The 16,949-nt window shown below is 51.4% G+C and overlaps 4 protein-coding genes across 4 annotated transcripts; 2 read left to right on the forward strand and 2 right to left on the reverse strand.

Annotated features, from left to right (window-relative positions):
• The first annotated feature begins 1,620 nt into the window (after window positions 1-1,620).
• LOC128722568 (uncharacterized) lies at window positions 1,621-2,744 on the forward strand. Its single transcript, XM_053816244.1, has 2 exons — window positions 1,621-1,946; window positions 2,021-2,744. Exons 1-2 carry the CDS (start codon window positions 1,621-1,623, stop codon window positions 2,742-2,744), a joined length of 1,050 nt encoding a protein of 349 aa, XP_053672219.1.
• A 3,610-nt stretch (window positions 2,745-6,354) lies between these two features.
• On the forward strand, window positions 6,355-7,749 carry LOC128722579 (uncharacterized). Its single transcript, XM_053816255.1, has 3 exons — window positions 6,355-6,447; window positions 6,549-6,733; window positions 7,155-7,749. Exons 1-3 carry the CDS (start codon window positions 6,355-6,357, stop codon window positions 7,747-7,749), a joined length of 873 nt encoding a protein of 290 aa, XP_053672230.1.
• Window positions 7,750-9,452: 1,703 nt separating this feature from the next.
• On the reverse strand, window positions 9,453-10,565 carry LOC128720861 (uncharacterized). The gene is made up of 3 exons (XM_053814561.1): window positions 10,196-10,565; window positions 9,912-10,101; window positions 9,453-9,816 (listed from the first exon to the last, which is right to left on the reverse strand). The coding sequence occupies exons 1-3, from the start codon at window positions 10,563-10,565 to the stop codon at window positions 9,453-9,455; spliced, it is 924 nt and encodes a 307-aa protein (XP_053670536.1).
• Window positions 10,566-14,134: 3,569 nt separating this feature from the next.
• Window positions 14,135-14,875, reverse strand: LOC128722590 (uncharacterized). Its single transcript, XM_053816267.1, has one exon. The coding sequence runs from the start codon at window positions 14,873-14,875 to the stop codon at window positions 14,135-14,137; it is 741 nt and encodes a 246-aa protein (XP_053672242.1).
• Between the last annotated feature and the right edge of the window lie 2,074 nt (window positions 14,876-16,949).

Raw genomic sequence — 16,949 nt, forward strand, 5'->3', positions numbered from 1 at the left:
CGTTCAGACGCGCAATTCGCGGAGGTCGCCAAGAAAGGCGCCAACGGCGAACCGTCGGGTGCGTCGTTTTTCGTTCGTTCAGAATCAGGACCAGCGTGTGCGTGTGTATGTGTGTGTGCCACCGTGGGGTAGACGACAATTCGAAAGTGGGGATCAAGTGAAAGTCGCCAACATTTAGGGAACCGCTCGGTTTCGCTCTTGCCGGTGAGCTTGCAGAGTCCATCGAGAAGTCCCGGCCTGGCCGTCGGCCTTGGTAGGGTTGCAAGGGCACGTGGGGGTGTGTTTACTTCCGGTCGTTCTCGTCCTTCCGGGCTTGTGATTCAGGGTTCTCGTGCCTTCCAAGCGTACGCATGTTGAAGTGAAAGTGACGCCAATCCGATTGGTTGCGTTGGCGATTGACGACTGCTGGTACGTGGGCTTCATTACTCAACCCTTCGACAGGAGCGTGCTCTCCCCCCCCCCCTTTCTCCTCCTGTTTCCACACACTACCTCCCAACCGGTGTGTGTGTGTGTGTGTGTGTGCACGCCGAAGCATAACGCGTCATGATGTTTTCGCTTAAGTTGTGTGTACTATTTTCATACGCAACTTTTTCTCCAGCTTTCGATCGCTCTATGGTTGGGGAGTGGGAAAAGCATACAAACACACACACACATTCATCGGTCCGTGCTCTGTTTGAAGTTTCGTATTTATGTTGGCCGCGTTTTTCCCCAGGCCACAGGGCCAGGAAACTTCCACGTGCAACCGGTTTCCAGGCCCTTTCGTTGAAGCGAAAAGGGCCCCAACCGGTTCGCCCGGCCAGGATTTGTAGGTTGCGTCACAAACACACACACCAAGCACACACACACACTCACCGCAACCCCCGAAGGCTCACGAGTGGACGTGGACAGGACAAGAAAAAGCGCCCACGGTGCACGCAAATCTCGCGATCAAAGTTTGATGCGATTCCACGGCTCCGTGACGGGGAAAATGACTTTTCGCCCGAACACCGGCTGATGTTTTCGTGTGCGCTCGCGCGTGTGTGTGTGTGTGTCGGTGGGTGGGAAAGTTCATGGGCCGGTGTTTTTGGTGCGTTTTCGCGCAAGGCCATCGCATCCGAATCGTCGGCGTAAGGCACGTGGCAACAAAAAAAAACAAACGGCAGCAGCAACTCAACCGCCTCCCGGGCTCGAGTGAAATCCGAAATTCCGGCCAGTACTTTCACGCTAGTACCCATCTCTCTTGATGGCTCTCTCTCTTGCTCTCGCTCTCTCACCCGGACGGGGACCCGGACACCACCGATTACGCCGATTACTCCGTTCCGTTGCGCGAACAAGCGCGAGCACGCGGCCGATGCGCTCACTCGCGTTCCGCTTTTCCCCGGGCTGCGATCGCGTGCGTGTATTTGGGTTGCGTTCGCAGTTTTCCACCGTCGATCGGCAGCACGTCGATCGGTGTTCGATCACCACTTCTACCCGTCACGGTTGCTCGCTCACGCGGCTTATCGGAGCGTGCCATCCCTTGGGCCGGCCAAAGGGACGCCCTTAGTGTGGGCTCGAATGGGGCGCCCCAGTTGGGCGGCCCGCCTGAACCGGTCGAGTCGAACTGATCCACGGTATCTTTGCTGGCTTTCGTTCACAGAAATGCGTATCCTCGTGAGGCGCCCGCCAGCGCTCGTCCTGCTGGTGATCCTGGCGGCCTTCGTCGATCCAGGTCTGCCAGAGGGCATCAAGCTGCCAGATCAGGCGACGAACGCTGGGTCAGACCAGCCCGCTGTGCCACCGGTCGCTGGTGAAGAACGTCGTCAGGGCAAGGACCTGTTCGATTACGTCGGTCTGGGAACAGGCCCAAACGTGGACCCGTACCTGGCACGCACAAATTCCCAGTGTCTACGAGGCGAACTGGCCGAGTGCTTCAAATCACAGGCGCTTAACACCTTCGGCGAGTTCTTCGATCGGGAGCAGTACCGGTGAGTAGCCACGTGCAGTTCATCGTCTCTGACCACGCTGCTAACGTGACCTTGAATGACCTTCCCGTTTCCAGGTTGACGGAGGACGCGCGCATCGTACGTCTGCCAGACGCGCAGCTACGTTCACTGGCCCAAGAGGGCTACGAGTACGTCGGTGAGTCTCGCCATAGTGACTCCGAGTGGGAACTATTGTACAAGTTCGCTCTACGACGGCTCGAGAAGTTTGTCAAGTCGGCCGCCCTTGAATTCGCGATCCCAGACGAACACACCGAACAGGGTCGCTACTCAGCACGCTTCATCGACGAGATCTCGGACGAGATCGACGTGATCGAGGACAAGAAAGCACCACTGTTCACGCGCCACCGACTAAAGAAGATCTTCATCCCGCTGCTGCTGATCCTGAAGGTGTTTAAGCTGAAGCTATTGCTATTTCTGCCACTCGTGCTCGGGTTGGCGAGCTTTAAGAAGCTGCTCGGTTTTCTCGCGATCGTCGTACCGGGTGTTATTGGTTACCTGAAGCTGTTCAAGCCACACCAGAGCTGCTGCACGAACGATCTGTTCTCGGGTGGTCAGTATCAGCCGCAGTATTCACCGCAGGGTGTCGGTTCGATTGGATTCAGCCCGTACAAGGAGTACGCTAGTCCGCAGCAATACCCCGGGTATGGTTCGGGGCAATACAGCCAATACTACCGCGAGTCGGGAGTTCGTGGTGGCGTCAAGTTCGGGGACGATCTCGCCTACCAGGGCTACTCGGAGTACCGGTCAGGCACCGGGAAGGACGTCAAGGCGGAGTCCTAGCGTCATCAACTAGGTCAGAGCCGTGCCATCGAGGGCTATCGTTAGTGTAAATATTTATGCCACCTTGAATAAAGACTAACCATTGTACTATAAACGGTTAGGTTGGATTCACGTCTCGCTCACTCAAACACCGCTGATTTCGGTGGTCCGAAAATCCACCACTTCCGAGAGGATGCGTTCCATTTTTCACGGAACAGGAATGAGCTGTTTATTGGAACTGCTCAAAGCGTGGAGACTGTTGGAGAAAGAATCTCTGCGAAAGCCGTTCGCCTTTTAGCCGGTAAGCGGATTGTCAGAAGGATAACAGGAAGAGCACGGATCTTTTGCGGCGAATTGCCATCAACATAGCCGTTCCGTTGAAACCATTTATTTCATCCGAAATTCTTTTGATTAAAACGAACCCGAGTGGCGTCTAACTTCTTGATTTGTTCGGGCAAAAATTACAGGAAAAAGCAGTGACAAAAACAGAACGCAGCTTTAGATGAGAAAGATTCTCGTTTCGTCGTAACGATTCGTGGACAGGCGCACGGATGTGGATCTATATTGACGGTTCACCCACAACTGGCCAAGAATATCGATATTCGAGCGTAAATTACACCACTGCGTTGAAACGGAAGGAGCGCCAGTGCCAAACAATAAAGAAAGAAAGAATGAAAAGAATAAACATGAGATATACCCCGAAAGAAATCATAAACAATCCTTCTTGGACGCAAGATTTATTTCGTATTCCCATTACGGCGACCCAGATCGGGTAGCGTTTTCTCGGATGGATCAAATGAAAGGATCTGCTCCGTCGTTAGCACACCCTGTCTGTTTTCCCCATTAAATCCCAGCTCGGGGCGCGTCATATTTCTTCCGGCGCCCAAATTATGCTCGCATCGATGGCCGAATTTGTCGGAAAATACCACACAATCGAACCAACCGCCAGCCAAGAGCAGAATCGCTCGTTAGGGCGGCATCGACTAGCGTACGCCAAATCAATCAACCACGCGGTTGCGACGCCACACGAAATGAATTTTGAATTCCATCCCAGACCCTGATTTGGAGCTGCGTCGCACGCACGCAAACTTACGCCATTACGCGTCATCCTACAGGCCGTCGGAAGAGCAGCTCGGTCGGAACCGGTTGGCTTCCGGCATCTCGCCCAAAGGGTGGGCTCAAGGGCAACCTCGATTCACACGCACATCCCCACCGGTCGTGGTGAGAAAGACCCCACTTGGGTGGATGGCGTGGAGAGTGAAAAAATCACATAAAAATCGTAATTTATCAATGAATCCCGCTCCTTTATCAGCCCTTCCTGTGGGGCCAGTCTCCACCATTGGATGGTCGGTTTGATTGGGGATGGGGAGTGAAAAGTGAAAAACCTCCCCCCCCGGCTCTTGGTGAGATGACTGACGAGGACCGGTCCCGGGCGGAAACAACCGTTTTCCCGCGCCGGAGATGATGCTAGAGATGCTTGATGGTAAACGAAACGGCAAAAGCAACACGAAAAAAATGAACATTCCCCCAAGGGGTCGTTAAGCGACTTCGCGTGTGGTTCACTGGGGGAAAAGCGGCCGCCGTTGGTGGTGGACGTAGGGAAAATGGCTGCAAAAGAGGAAAAAAAACGGCACAACAAGCTCGGATGGTGGGCAAATCGGGGCACTCGAGCGTACCGAGGGATAAGGCAAGGATCGAATCGCTTTCTTTTCACCATCGCTCGCTATTGCCTCCGGCTCCTGCGATGCGCTTTTCCATGCGCCCTCTGGTGGCGAGGCACGGCACCAGTGCTTCATCCGGTCGTGATAGAGCACTTCGCACGCCGCATAGATAAAGCCATTGCTGCAAGTGCAAGCCTCGCGTTGACAGAGTGGGGTGTTGAAAGAAATGCGATTAAACCAGCGCCATAGCGTCGGGGAGAAGCTTATCTAAAAGAAAAAGCACACACACACACACACACACATACGGATAGAAAAAGCGATGGATTGGCGCTATGTCGAATGAGGTACGTTTTTCGCTCTCTCGCGTGATCTTAATTTGTGGCCCTAATCAGTGGGTTTTGGGGTTACAGAAATGTAATCTCCCGCTCGAATGGCGTTCTCCAGATGCGACAAAGAAAAGCACACTCAACAACCGGTCGGACAGAGGCACAAAATTCGCAAAAAGCATCCCCATTTTGGTACCAACGTGCCTCGGGGGCGACGCAAATAAGCGGACACGATTCGGTCAGTCTTGTTCGCAGGCCTCCGCGTTCTGTTGACTGCATGGGGGATGTTTTTAGGCACATTGTATCGTGGTATACCTGTCTGCTGGCCGTCATTGTTGCCTTTCCCTGGTTGGTGGAAAAGTTTTAACGATGACGCATAGAGCGCGTTCTAAATCGACGAATAACGCTGCGGCCTGGCAAAAGAGCGTTCGGAAAAGAACATGCTACACGGAACATGGAATGAACAGCTTTAAGGCTAACAGAGGGCAGCGTTCTCTATTGTCTCACAGATTTGATGCTACACCGATGAAAAGACACGAATGAAAGAGAGAACTTTCAAACGATCGAAACGTTCGCGTTTAATGCCATCGTTTCGATTTCGCACCACGTTCCTGAGCCTGCCAGGGCAAACGTAAGCCGCCTTAAAAAGCTTCCATTCCGGCAACTTGCGGCTGCAGCAACGGACTTCGATTTAAATGGGCGTTGCCACGGGAAAACGTTCCTCTCCGATGGTCGTATAATTCTGCCCGCCACCGGACGCCGAACCGGCCCAGGCACATTCCGCCCGTTTTCACTTCCATTCTCGGTCGCGAAAAAGGAAAAAACGCACCAGCCACACGGCCGTACGCCATCTAAGGGACGCGCTCGGCTCAATCATCGATGGCGTAGTGGCGCATAAAATTCGCGAGAACCACTTTCCACTGGCCAGCGGTGCGTCGGTGGGAAAGTGGTTCGCTAACGGCACGATGGGGTGAGTTTTCTCATTTTCCGATGCGCGCTCACCCTACCGCTTTCCCAGAATGGACCGGGGCAGATTTCTAAACGAGTTCAGCGGATCCGCTCCCTGCTGTTGCGGCGAACGAGTTCGGCAGGATGTGTCATCGGAACGCGCGCTTTTCCCAGTGGGAGGTTAGGAGATGGAGCACGCGCGTAATGGGAAAACAATTTCGCTCGAGCGCCATGCAAGTGCTCCCGGTCCGGTTGTGCTGCCCATCCGCCGGATCCACAGGACCGGCCATGGACCGTGTTTATTTTGCTTCCCTTTTGCGCCCTGCAGGCCCGCATGCCGTTTAACCTACTTGGACCGGGCAACGGTCGGTCGAGAACCGGTACCGGACACGCGAAACGAGCGCTTCTTCGAGCGACACCGGGATGGCTTATAAATGGGAGACTTTAATCTCGGGGCACAGTATTTGTCGTGCCTTGGTTTCGAGCTCAAGATGCACAGTGGTTGTCCCGGGTCGTGCGAAATCGTGTGCAGCAACCATCATTCGTAGAACGACTGTGCCGTTTCGTGTGCTTGTGTGTTTGTGTGTGTGTGCGTGCGTGTCGTGTGGTGCATTTACGGATTTCGATTACACCCTCTAAAAACGCTCAATCTGCCAACGCTTGGTTTTAAACACGATCCGTGATCTCCACCGTAGAATGTCCTTCGTGCGCCTGGTGCTGGTGTGCTCGCTGGTGGGGCTGATCGAGTCCAACCCGGCCGTGGACAGTGGAAGTGTCGTCAACCACTCGGTGAGCCTTAAGGGCCTCCTGTCTGCAAGGACTCGGCAAGCATACTAACTGTGACTTTTTACCCTTTCCCAAACAATCCTGCTTTTCGGTTCCTGTGCCAGGAACCGGAGCATGGAACTCTCAGCAAGGCGGCTCTCGAGGACAGCTTCATTCGGCGGCTGGGCGGCAAGTGCACGCAGAAGGACAACAGCTCGTGCGTGATGCTGAAGCTGGTCACCTACATGAACCGGATGCTGAAAAAGTCCAGCATCAACCTCGGGGAGAGCCTGGAGCTGATGAAAACGCGGTAAGTCCGCAGATATTACCGAACGAGAGCACCGGTTACTACGATTGCCGTATGACAGCAAGGACGAAAGCAAAACATCAACATGGCCTAACTCAGCTGTCACTTGTCACTTGATCGAGTGTAAATGTCAACTAACCGTGTTTCGTGGAGTTCGCTCATATGATCCCTCTTTGAATTTCTTCTCACGGAGGGAGATTTACGGTCAAAACGATCAATCTGGTCAATCGATTAGCTGCTTGAAACATCAATAAGCGTTCTCTGCACATCTGAATCAACAGGAAGTGCTTGCATCCGGCATCTGCGAGATATGCGTCCGGTTTAACCCGCCCCAATAGTGTCCTAAAGAGATCTTCTCAACCATCAGTCCTCGCCGATAGGATGTCACCATTTCAAAGAGCACGCTTTCAATCTTCCTTTTCAGCTCGGACGAGCAACTGTCGGAGACGGACGCCGAGGAGCTGTCGGTGTTGGCCCGCTCGAGCACCTCCGACGATCACAAGCTGAGCGTGATGGTAGCAGACAAGATCTGGCGCTTCATCCACAGCCGCAGCATCCGGTGGCGAGCGACCCGTGCAACCGACGTCGTAGTAGCATCCGGCGAAGGTGGCAAGCTAAACCTGGGCGTCTCCCTGGACACACGCCGTCTGTTCGAGGAAGGCCGTGGCCGGCTCAAGCAATACGCACCGATACTGGCCGCGATCGTCATGAAGGCGGTGTTGGTGGGCGCGCTCGTCCTGAAGGGCATAGCCCTGCTCGTTGGCAAGGCCTTGCTCGTCTCGAAGCTCGCGCTCGTGCTGGCCAGCGTGCTTGGCATCAAGAAGCTGCTGCACAAGAAGTACGTCACCTACGAGGTGGTGGCACATCCGCCCGAACCACACCATCACGTCGACACGTACAGCTCCGGATGGGCCCGGGCTCTGGATGGTTTCGTCGAGTCGTTCTCGAACGAGCTCAACCGGCGTCTATCGGTCGACGCCCACGACCTAGCCTACCAGCACTCGGCGGCCGCCCACTAGCCACAATGAGTCCTGTGGCATCCCGCGCATCCGCCGTGTACCTTCCGCTTTCATCGCCCGAGGGCACGCGCCCAGGGCGGGATTTTAAATAAATTATTTATTTCATCCACCAAACGGCGTGTTCAGGACAGCCTGTCCCAGGACGATTCGTGCGCATTTCATCCGCTTAATTTATCATTCATTCGCGACCCGCCGACCCGGCACTTCAATTAAAACTTTGATTGAGTTTAATGGCTTGTGTGTGCTGTCGGTTCTATTTGCGTTCCGCTTTGCTTAGCTGCTTTGATGCCTACGCGCCTCGTTCGCTGCAGTTGGGGTGGATTTTATTTTATTTTTCTTTCTGCTGCTACCGCACAACGTTGTGATAAGCCGCTTTGGGCATTGCTTTTGCACATGTATGCATGTACACCAAGCCGGCTCAACGAAGTGGTTTTCCACGCCATGGACACGCTGGGATGGATGATTCGTCAATTAAAGCCGTTTTTCATGGATACCACGAATGTTAATGGGTTGGAAACGCAAAAAATGGCTTTCGTTTTGGGCTTACAAGCAAACGAAATGCGTTACCGTGCTGCACGAAAACGAAGAAATTTTCCCAGAAATGGCAAAACTTTTAAACAGACACAGAGGTGGGAAAAGACACGACTTTTTGACAAAATGTCCACCAACGCCACAGGAGTACCATCTGTCTGCCACGTCCGTTGTATGTTGAGAAATGTTTCGCTCAGTTCGCTCTTTCGGAACTCTGAAAATGCGCCCTATCGGAATTGCGCAAATAGAACCTCGCTCCTTCCGCGTAGGACCGGTTACCCTTTTCTCGCGAGCTCATAAATGCCGGCGGTTCGCAGAATAATTCGATTTGTCTCTTTGTCCCCCTGAAACACATCCATCAGTGTTTCGGTGACAGTTGGCGAAAAAAATAAGAATGGTTCGCCCACCTCCACTGAGTCCTTTTTGCCGTCCGAAGCTCCACCGAACGAACGCTGCCAAATCATTGCAACCGTAACCGCTGGCCAGCATCACGCAGCGATTCCGACCGACCGAGAGAATTGGCCAATTAACTTCCGCTCCAATACACCGAGTGGCCACTAACGAGCTCTCCTGGCCCCATTATCGCCACCGATGCGGCCAATTTTCCGTCTCGTTTGCCAAGACGCCGATTTGCATTCCACCGGCCAGTGGGCGGTCCACGGCCCATTAGCGCTCCCGCACGCCCGGATGCACCTGCACGCCCGGTTGCAGTTGCAATTTCGGTTGCACCGGCGGATGTGGGCCACCAGTTCCTGACGGGGCGTTCCGTTTCTTTCCAGCTCACGTTTTGGAACAAAATCAATAGCTTTCCTTCCCACTAGAAAAGGACAAACACACAAACAAACACAGGGTCAGTTTTCGCTTTTCCGTCACAGGTAATAAATAAATAAATAAATATGCTTTATTGGATCGCTTGCGGCGGACCGCGGATGAGGGTGGGCCTGGAGGGAAGGGAATGGGGGCGCAGGGAGTTCGTAGGCGCTGTCTTCGGCACGATCACCGCCCTTCAGGAGCGGGCGAGTGGCGTTGGGCCGTTGGGGTGGTGACCGGGAGACATCTCCGAGGAAGCAAATAATACAACAGACAACCGCACGGAGGCCCTGGGGCTGTGTGCGTGCGTGTGTTCGGCGTGGTGTCGATGGGAGAGCCTGGAGAGAGCGAAAGGGCGCGCCCTATCTGAAGTACTTGCCGGCGGGCTGCGGATAAACGACGTCCTGGCGCTTGATCTTGCTTCCAGCCCCAAAATGGTGACGTTCGCTTCCTCCGGCTACGGCGACGGGTTGTGCCGGCGAACTGCCAGACTTGTCGGCGGCACTGGACGGTGCGGCGTCGACGACGGCGGCATTTACGTTGCTGGCGGCGCCAAGACCTCCTTCGGCAGCATGCAGAGCCGAAGGTCCATCATGGTGACCAAGATGGCCGCCCAAACCCATCGAGTACACGTCGTTGCTGGCTCCACCGAAACCGTGGTGGAAATCCATACCGTACGGCATCATGAAGGGCTCCGGGTGGTCGAAGTAAGGCGCCGGCATCACACTGGAAAGGAGTGAAAACGAACGAGCGAGTGAGCGTGAGTGAGTGAGCGAGAAAAGCGCCTGAAAAACTGACGACTGGCGGATTGGCGGACTTACGCGACCGGTTCCATGAGCTTCTTGAACGTCATCATTGCTACGACAATTAGGGCAATTTTAGCGACCAAAAAGGCCTTAATCGCTAGCAGCTTCACGCCGGCGATGGCCAGCGCGTACCAACCGATCTGGCTGAAGACCAGGAACGCGGGCACGAAGATGCGCATATGCTTGCGAGTCCGGCCGCGGGCGCCTGTGGATGAAAAAGTGAGAACGAAACCCAAACAAACAAAAAAAAACGACTCGTCATCGAACAAAAAACCCCATGCATCCTGTCGATCACGCACCGTCCTCCTTCTTGAGCAGCGACACCTCCATGTAGTTAGGGTAGTCACCCGATCGTTCAACGTTCAGTACAGTCGGTCCGATCGGCACCTGGAGGGCGTGCGAGCTCAGGAAATCAATGGCACGCGATGAACGGCCATCTTCGGTGGCCAATCGGCGCTCCAAAGGTTGCACGCGGAATGCACCCAAATCAAGGGCACGACCCGTTTGCAGTGATCGCGCCACATCCTGCACCAGTCCAGCCACACAGCTCGCGTTGTTCACGCAGGCCCAGCTGAGCCCACTCGAGGGAGCCTCACGGGCTACGCTTGCGCCCTGCACGCTCACCACCACGCACACGGCCAGGATCGATGCGACCTTCTTGAGCGACATGGTCCTGTTTGCAGGTGCGTTTTTTTTTGTTTTTTCTTTGCTCTCCTTTTCCACTGCGCTTTTAACGCTGGGTGTTGCGCTCACTTCTCTCGACCGGGCTGCAAACGCGAAAGGACGATCCTTGCCAGGAGCCAGGAGCCTTTACCCTCACTGCCTAACGCTGCTATACCACTGCACTCGAACACGGCGGACTCAGACGCTCATCTGATGTTATCACTAAGCACTCGGAAGCCATAAAATGATGGATTTTGCGGGAATACAACGAGTTTTATTCACTTCACACCCTGCTGCGCAAAGCGGGCCCCTAGCGAAGGCCCCCACCACGCCCACGGCCGTTGGGTGGAAAGCGCCCTGGTAAGGAGAAAGATGGACTTATCCCCACCCACCCACCCACCGGCGGTTGTTGTTAGTTACTGGTGCTGGTGTGTGGGCGGCTGGCAAAAATTCTCCGGCGCGCTTTTCCAATTGGATTAATTAACAACACGCTTGGACACGCGAGGGCGCGCATCCGAACAAGCCGCCCGATCCTTGCTCGGAAGGTGGATGCCGCATTTCCCTCGGCGATCGGGGACGAGAAAAGTGTGCCGCCACCAGCACAGCACACCCCCCGGTGGTGGGAGTGTTTGAAATTTTTCACTTTTCATTCGCGCAAACAAACACTCGGCTGGTTGGCTGGCTGACTGGCTGGCTGACTGACTGGCCTGTTAGGCTTGAAGATGGATGTTTGCATAGACGGCACAGTCGGAACGGCACCTGCAACGGCATGTTGCGTGGCCGCGCCGCATGACTGGAGGGAAAAGTTTTTCCACCGGCCGAGAACGCCACTCCACCGCGCCACTCCACTCCAGATCTGGGCGTGCATTCGACCGCGTATCGATATCGAGGACTGAAGTTGTGGGTGGTTAAGGGTGCTAGGAACGAATGGGAGGGTGGATGGGTGGCAAAGGGATGCGATTTAACACGGGCTGATTTTTCACTTTCCATCAAGCAGGTGGTTCTGGCGCGGATTCACGTCTGTCTCCCGTGGTGTGGGTGTTTGCCGCGGCCAGGCTGCTTTACATAAGTCCCGTGATTAGGGAAAGAAAATGGATAAAGAGACGGAACGGGAGTTAAGAAGCAGATGGAGCGAGCTTGTTAGCATTCCGTGACAGTGATATTGTCACATCGACACGGGGCTGTGGGCGCTGCGGGAAGAAATGCAATGAAAGTGCAACTGCAGCTGGAGATTTATGCAGACCTTGTGAGCCTTGGTACCGGAACGCGAACGGAAACACGATTATTTGCTTGTTTCCTAAATACAAATCCTGAATGAGAGTCCTTTCGAGAAGAAGAATGTATTATTGCATGGGAATAAATTATCGTCCTCTGTACCATTCGCTGGTCCTCACGGGACAAAAGGCTGGTGAACAGCTGCATAATTGCATCTTCCGGAAAAAGTCGTATTATTATGTTTCTTTAATACGATTTGGGTCAGGTTTCGCTTTTAATACAAGATTATTTTTGTTCCCGTGAGTAAGTATACTTGTAAGAGATGTGTCAATAGCTGGAATCGTTGTTTGATGTTTTTTGTGCAACAATTGCTGAATAGTTATTGCTCACAGGAGTCATGGTTCTTTTTTTATTCACATTTTTTCCAAACTTCATATTTAAAAAAAAAACGAATTAAAGACCAGCTTTCATTTATCGCTGAGAGCGATTTCATTTATTTTAATGTCGTCATTTAACAAAAGATATTCCAATAAATGGTAAATTACAGTAGTACTTTCATTCAACCGTTTATGGTCAATATAAGTGGCTGCAAACGATGATGGCTTTTTAAAATGCCAAATTGTGGAATGATTGTGGAATTGTGGAATTTTATTCAGCACGATTGTTGAACGTCACACGAAATTCGCAGATCTACCTTTGTACTCCAGTTGAAACCGCTAGTTGTAAGCATTACGCTGAAACGAAAGAACGAAGTTGAAATTCGCAATTTAATGGTTGCTTGTAAATATGCATTCAGTGATTGGTAACACCAGGTATAAAATTCTGTTTAAATCAATATGCAAAAGAAATTCAACACATCCGCATAAAATGCATATGCAGGTGCGAATTGAACAATATTTTTAATGATTATAACAAACAAAAACGATTCTTTCGAAATCAAACAATATGTATATATATACGTTTTCAAAAATAAAACGAAACCGTTAGGTATTTCCTTCGCATATTCAAATATGTTTTACGACCATTGCCACGGATCAAGTGTAATTATGGAGCAAGCAATTTTTTCGTCATGTTGCATTTTTCAGCGTTGTATTTGCTGCACTCGCGTAGCACGCAAATTCTTCGAATAGCAGCTGCTAAGTGTATCGAATTGGAAAATTCACCAACCCAACTTTTGTGCGCTCAAAAAAAAAAACAAACAAACAAAGTTCGACGCACTGTATCGGGTTGCCATTCGATTGATAGCTTCGGACGCTTTTGCGATGATCATGGAAACGTGCGCATATGTGTTTTACAATTTAGTCCTATTCTCATCTGAAATTCAATTCTTTTTTCCTGAGTAATGTGATATATATTTCTATTTGAGTTTGGTTGAAATTCAATTGTAAACCCCGCATTGAACACTTAAAGCTGAAAATGAAATTTAGTTAAAGTTTAGTTTTTAGTTCAGTAAAGCGGTCGCCATTTTCAATTTAAAGCTCTCAGCAGCACAAATACGCCTAACGGATGCAATCCGCATAACACAACGTAGAAACTGCAGGAAAATTCAATTTTCACTGGTTTCCCAAGTGAACCATGTTCATGAGGAAACGTTAAGCGCTACATTCACAAGGATAAAGTTACCGATGGCAAAGGCGATAGCGAGAAATTCCCCGTCGGTGGAAAAGCATCCCCAGTGTAGAGATATTCCTTTTGTTGAAATGGTGAAAAAGTAGTTTCACGCCTGGTTACCATCAGAACAGCCAGCATGCAGCAGTAAACGAAATAAAATGAAAACTATTTTATTTTTTTGTAATATTTTGTAGTATGAACTAAACATGTTCACACTCACAGCCTACAGTAATTAAAAAAAACCACGATTCATTTTACTTTCTATTAGCATCATTTAGCGATAAGCGTTATTCAGTAGGAAAACGCTTTCATGGGTGCTGTGTTGGTGCTTTGTAGAATTATTTAGGTGGATGGAAAAGTTTATCCATCGGTGGGCGAAATTTTAATTGAAACTTCATTTAGTCACCCTCTGCCTAGGCGTGGTTGTGATGCTTTTAAGTGATTATTTAACCTCACCAAAGGAATTTCCCCACCGAGCACGCCCACCTAAATCGGCATCCTGAAACGTGGTTTTAACCGCCGGAATCACTTTCGCAACTCGAGGAAGGCAATTTTTCGTGGGTGAGTGAAAAAGGATGAAAAGGCATTTTAGATTAGTTCAATACCCCGTCCAGTGGGATGGGAAACCCACTGGTTCAAGATTTGATCTTTATTTCCACTCTACCTCTACTAAGCCGCTCGTGTACACGTGTAGTAATAAATAATATTGCAAATAAATAAACTCTGCAGCTGCAACTGTCCGCTCCATTTCAGTGTCTCCAGCCCTTGTACGCCAACTGGTTGGCAGCCGAACGACGTCGACGGGCATTTCCATCGTGGCCATGTTGCCCATCGTCCGAGTGCAGTTCAAAGTGCTCGTCGTTGTAGCGTCCCTTGTGATCACCCTGCTCGGTGAGTTTCTTCAGACCCAAGATGGCCGATAACAACAGCGCCACCATCGACACACCAAGAGCCTTAAGAGCGAGTAGTCCTACACCACCGAAGCCCAACGCCGCCAGCAGCTTGCCCATCATCAGTCCCATCATCATGATCGCGCCCAGACCGCCTTTATCCTTTTTGCGTGCCTCGGCCACGTCCGCAACCAGCTCGGGATCGATGGCTCCAAATGCGCCCCGGATCGCTTCCTGGATGTCACCACGTTGCACCATTTGGCCGAGGTTGATGCGAAGCTCGTGTTGTTGCAGGTAACGTCCAATCCTACCCAGCACCGTGCGGTCTTCCTCTTCGTTTAGCGAACGTTCGCGTTCCACCGTCGGCCCTTCAGCGGCACTTTCCACGATTTCCACGCCCGGCAGCAGACGTACGGAGCCGCTTTCGTCCGCTGGACTCGTGCCACGAGCCATGCGCCGTACGAGAGTCCGCACGAGACGCGTTCCATGGCAAGCCAGCGCTCCGTCAGGACCACTGCAGCCATCCTTGCCACTTGATTGGCCAGCCAGGACCATCAGCACACACCCGGCCGCAACGAACACACTCAGGAACACTTTCATTTCGATCGGTTCGCTTTCGTACACCAAACTAAACACGCGCTTTTTTCGAGGCTCGCACTTTTCTTCCACCGGGAACGGCCAGCTGACGACTGATGCTAGGCTGGAGTTGCGCAAGCCGCTTATATACCGGGCGTGCTCCGGACTCCGGGCTCCGGGGGCTCGGAACATCCCCTAGAATGGCCGTGACCGTGATCGAATTCACCGTTGGCCGGAGCTCGGGCCCGGGAGCAGCCCAATTTGGCCGCGCGAGTGCCACGCGGAGCGCAATGCGATCAGTCATACGATCAACCGCAGAAATTGATTACCCACAGTTTCTAATGGCAACTGGGCTGCTTTCCCGGTTGCTTTGTTTTCTTCTGCAGGGCGCGCGTTTTCATTCCTCACCGGGTGTAAGGAATGGCGCGCAGGGCCACCGCGGGGACAGTATGGAAAATGGCCGATCGACGGTGCAGGTGATTGGGGTGGTTTTTTCCTCTTTTCATTTTATTTACGTCACGCAAAGACGACGCACAAGCGACAGGTAGCTCACTAAATGGAGTTAATGCAACACATTTTCCAGCACTTTTTATTTTGAAAACAACTTTTTTATTTTGTTTTTTGATCATATGATATTGAAAGATCATAGGTATTATTTCACGAGTAGCATTGTTTTGCGAATATAATTAATTAAGGTGATAGATTATGATTATGTTTGAGTGAAATTATTACACGCCGTGAGTACTTGTTACTTTTGCGATGCTTATTTTGATTGCAATGCGTTATATGTTTTTTTTTTCAAACATCAGCGAAATAAAACGATAATTTAAGCCGAGATGAACCAACTAAACATGTAGGTAGAGAGCTTTAGCGTATGGATAATTATATCAACAAAAGAACGTTGAAATCTGAAATAACGCATGTTGGTTCGTTAAACAGATTAATATACTAAATACAAGCCCAATGTTACTTACTTATCATAGCTTATTTTAATTTCAATAAAATTGACTACAAATTAAAACAAAACCGCAAAGATCGATAAGGTTCAATATTTAATAGAACCATTTTTACGCTGGTGTTTTCCCCCTCAAAACGTCCATAAAAAAGTTTCGATTATTTATTAAATTTAAAGTCTGCTACGCTAAAAAACAATCAACCATCGCGCTTTTTTCACTTGATGCCTCTCTAGGGAGGGAAAATTCCTCGTTCTTGTTTGTTTTTTTTTTTTAACCATTCGCTCTCCCGTGTGTTTGTTTTCACTCATCCACCCGAGAAACTTGTCGCAGCAGAAAAGTTTTCCGGTCGCCATATTTTACGTATCGTAAGATAACTTCTTTATTTGCCAACGTGCCCCCGGGCGTGAAGATTGCTCCTGCCAAAAGGGACACACCGCAACTTCACCGAACGCACCCTGGCAGTCCCCAGCCCAAGAGTGAAAGAAATTTCAGCCCCCATCCATGCGCCATCGGCGCTCAGTCTTTGTGACGATGTGGTGCCAACACGCGTAAACTGCCACGTTAAGCAGACAGTTCGACCGAGCCGGGTCGGAAAACCCGGTCAATAAATTAATGCTCCATTGGTTCCGAAACGGCACCGGGGCTCGAGGCGAGTGTCATTGCGCGTGAAAAAGACCCTTAATGTCAGCCGGCGCAGCAGATGAAAATAAAAAAAAACGTCCCCAAATCGCACTCTGAAGGGCCGATCGTTCGGTGAAAGCGACCTCCCTAACGCCTGATTTGGGAGAGAAAGAAAGAGAGAGAAAGAAAGAGAGAGAGAGAGGGAGAAAGCGCCGGGAGGAGCAGGACCCTTGCCTTCGTCCTTGCCCTTGCGCGAAAAGCGCAATGCATTTGTGGTGCGTAATTTATCCAACCCGAAGCCGTCCCAAAATTGAGCCGTCAAGCGGTTCTCGCCTCGGGACGCTCCCGTTAGTGTCGCGGTGGGACTGCCAAGGGCCGAATCGCCATGATTAACCCAATTGAGTGGCCCTCCACCTTCTCCCCATCCCTCTATTCCCCGGAGTGAGCCAGCTCATCGATTTTCCACCCCGAGCCGTGAAGCCGTGGGGAAGCTAAAACGAGTAGCGAGCGGGTAACAAGAC

The sequence above is a fragment of the Anopheles nili genome, chromosome 2 (genome assembly GCF_943737925.1).
Source record: "Anopheles nili chromosome 2, idAnoNiliSN_F5_01, whole genome shotgun sequence".
Classification (NCBI taxonomy): domain Eukaryota; kingdom Metazoa; phylum Arthropoda; class Insecta; order Diptera; family Culicidae; genus Anopheles; species Anopheles nili.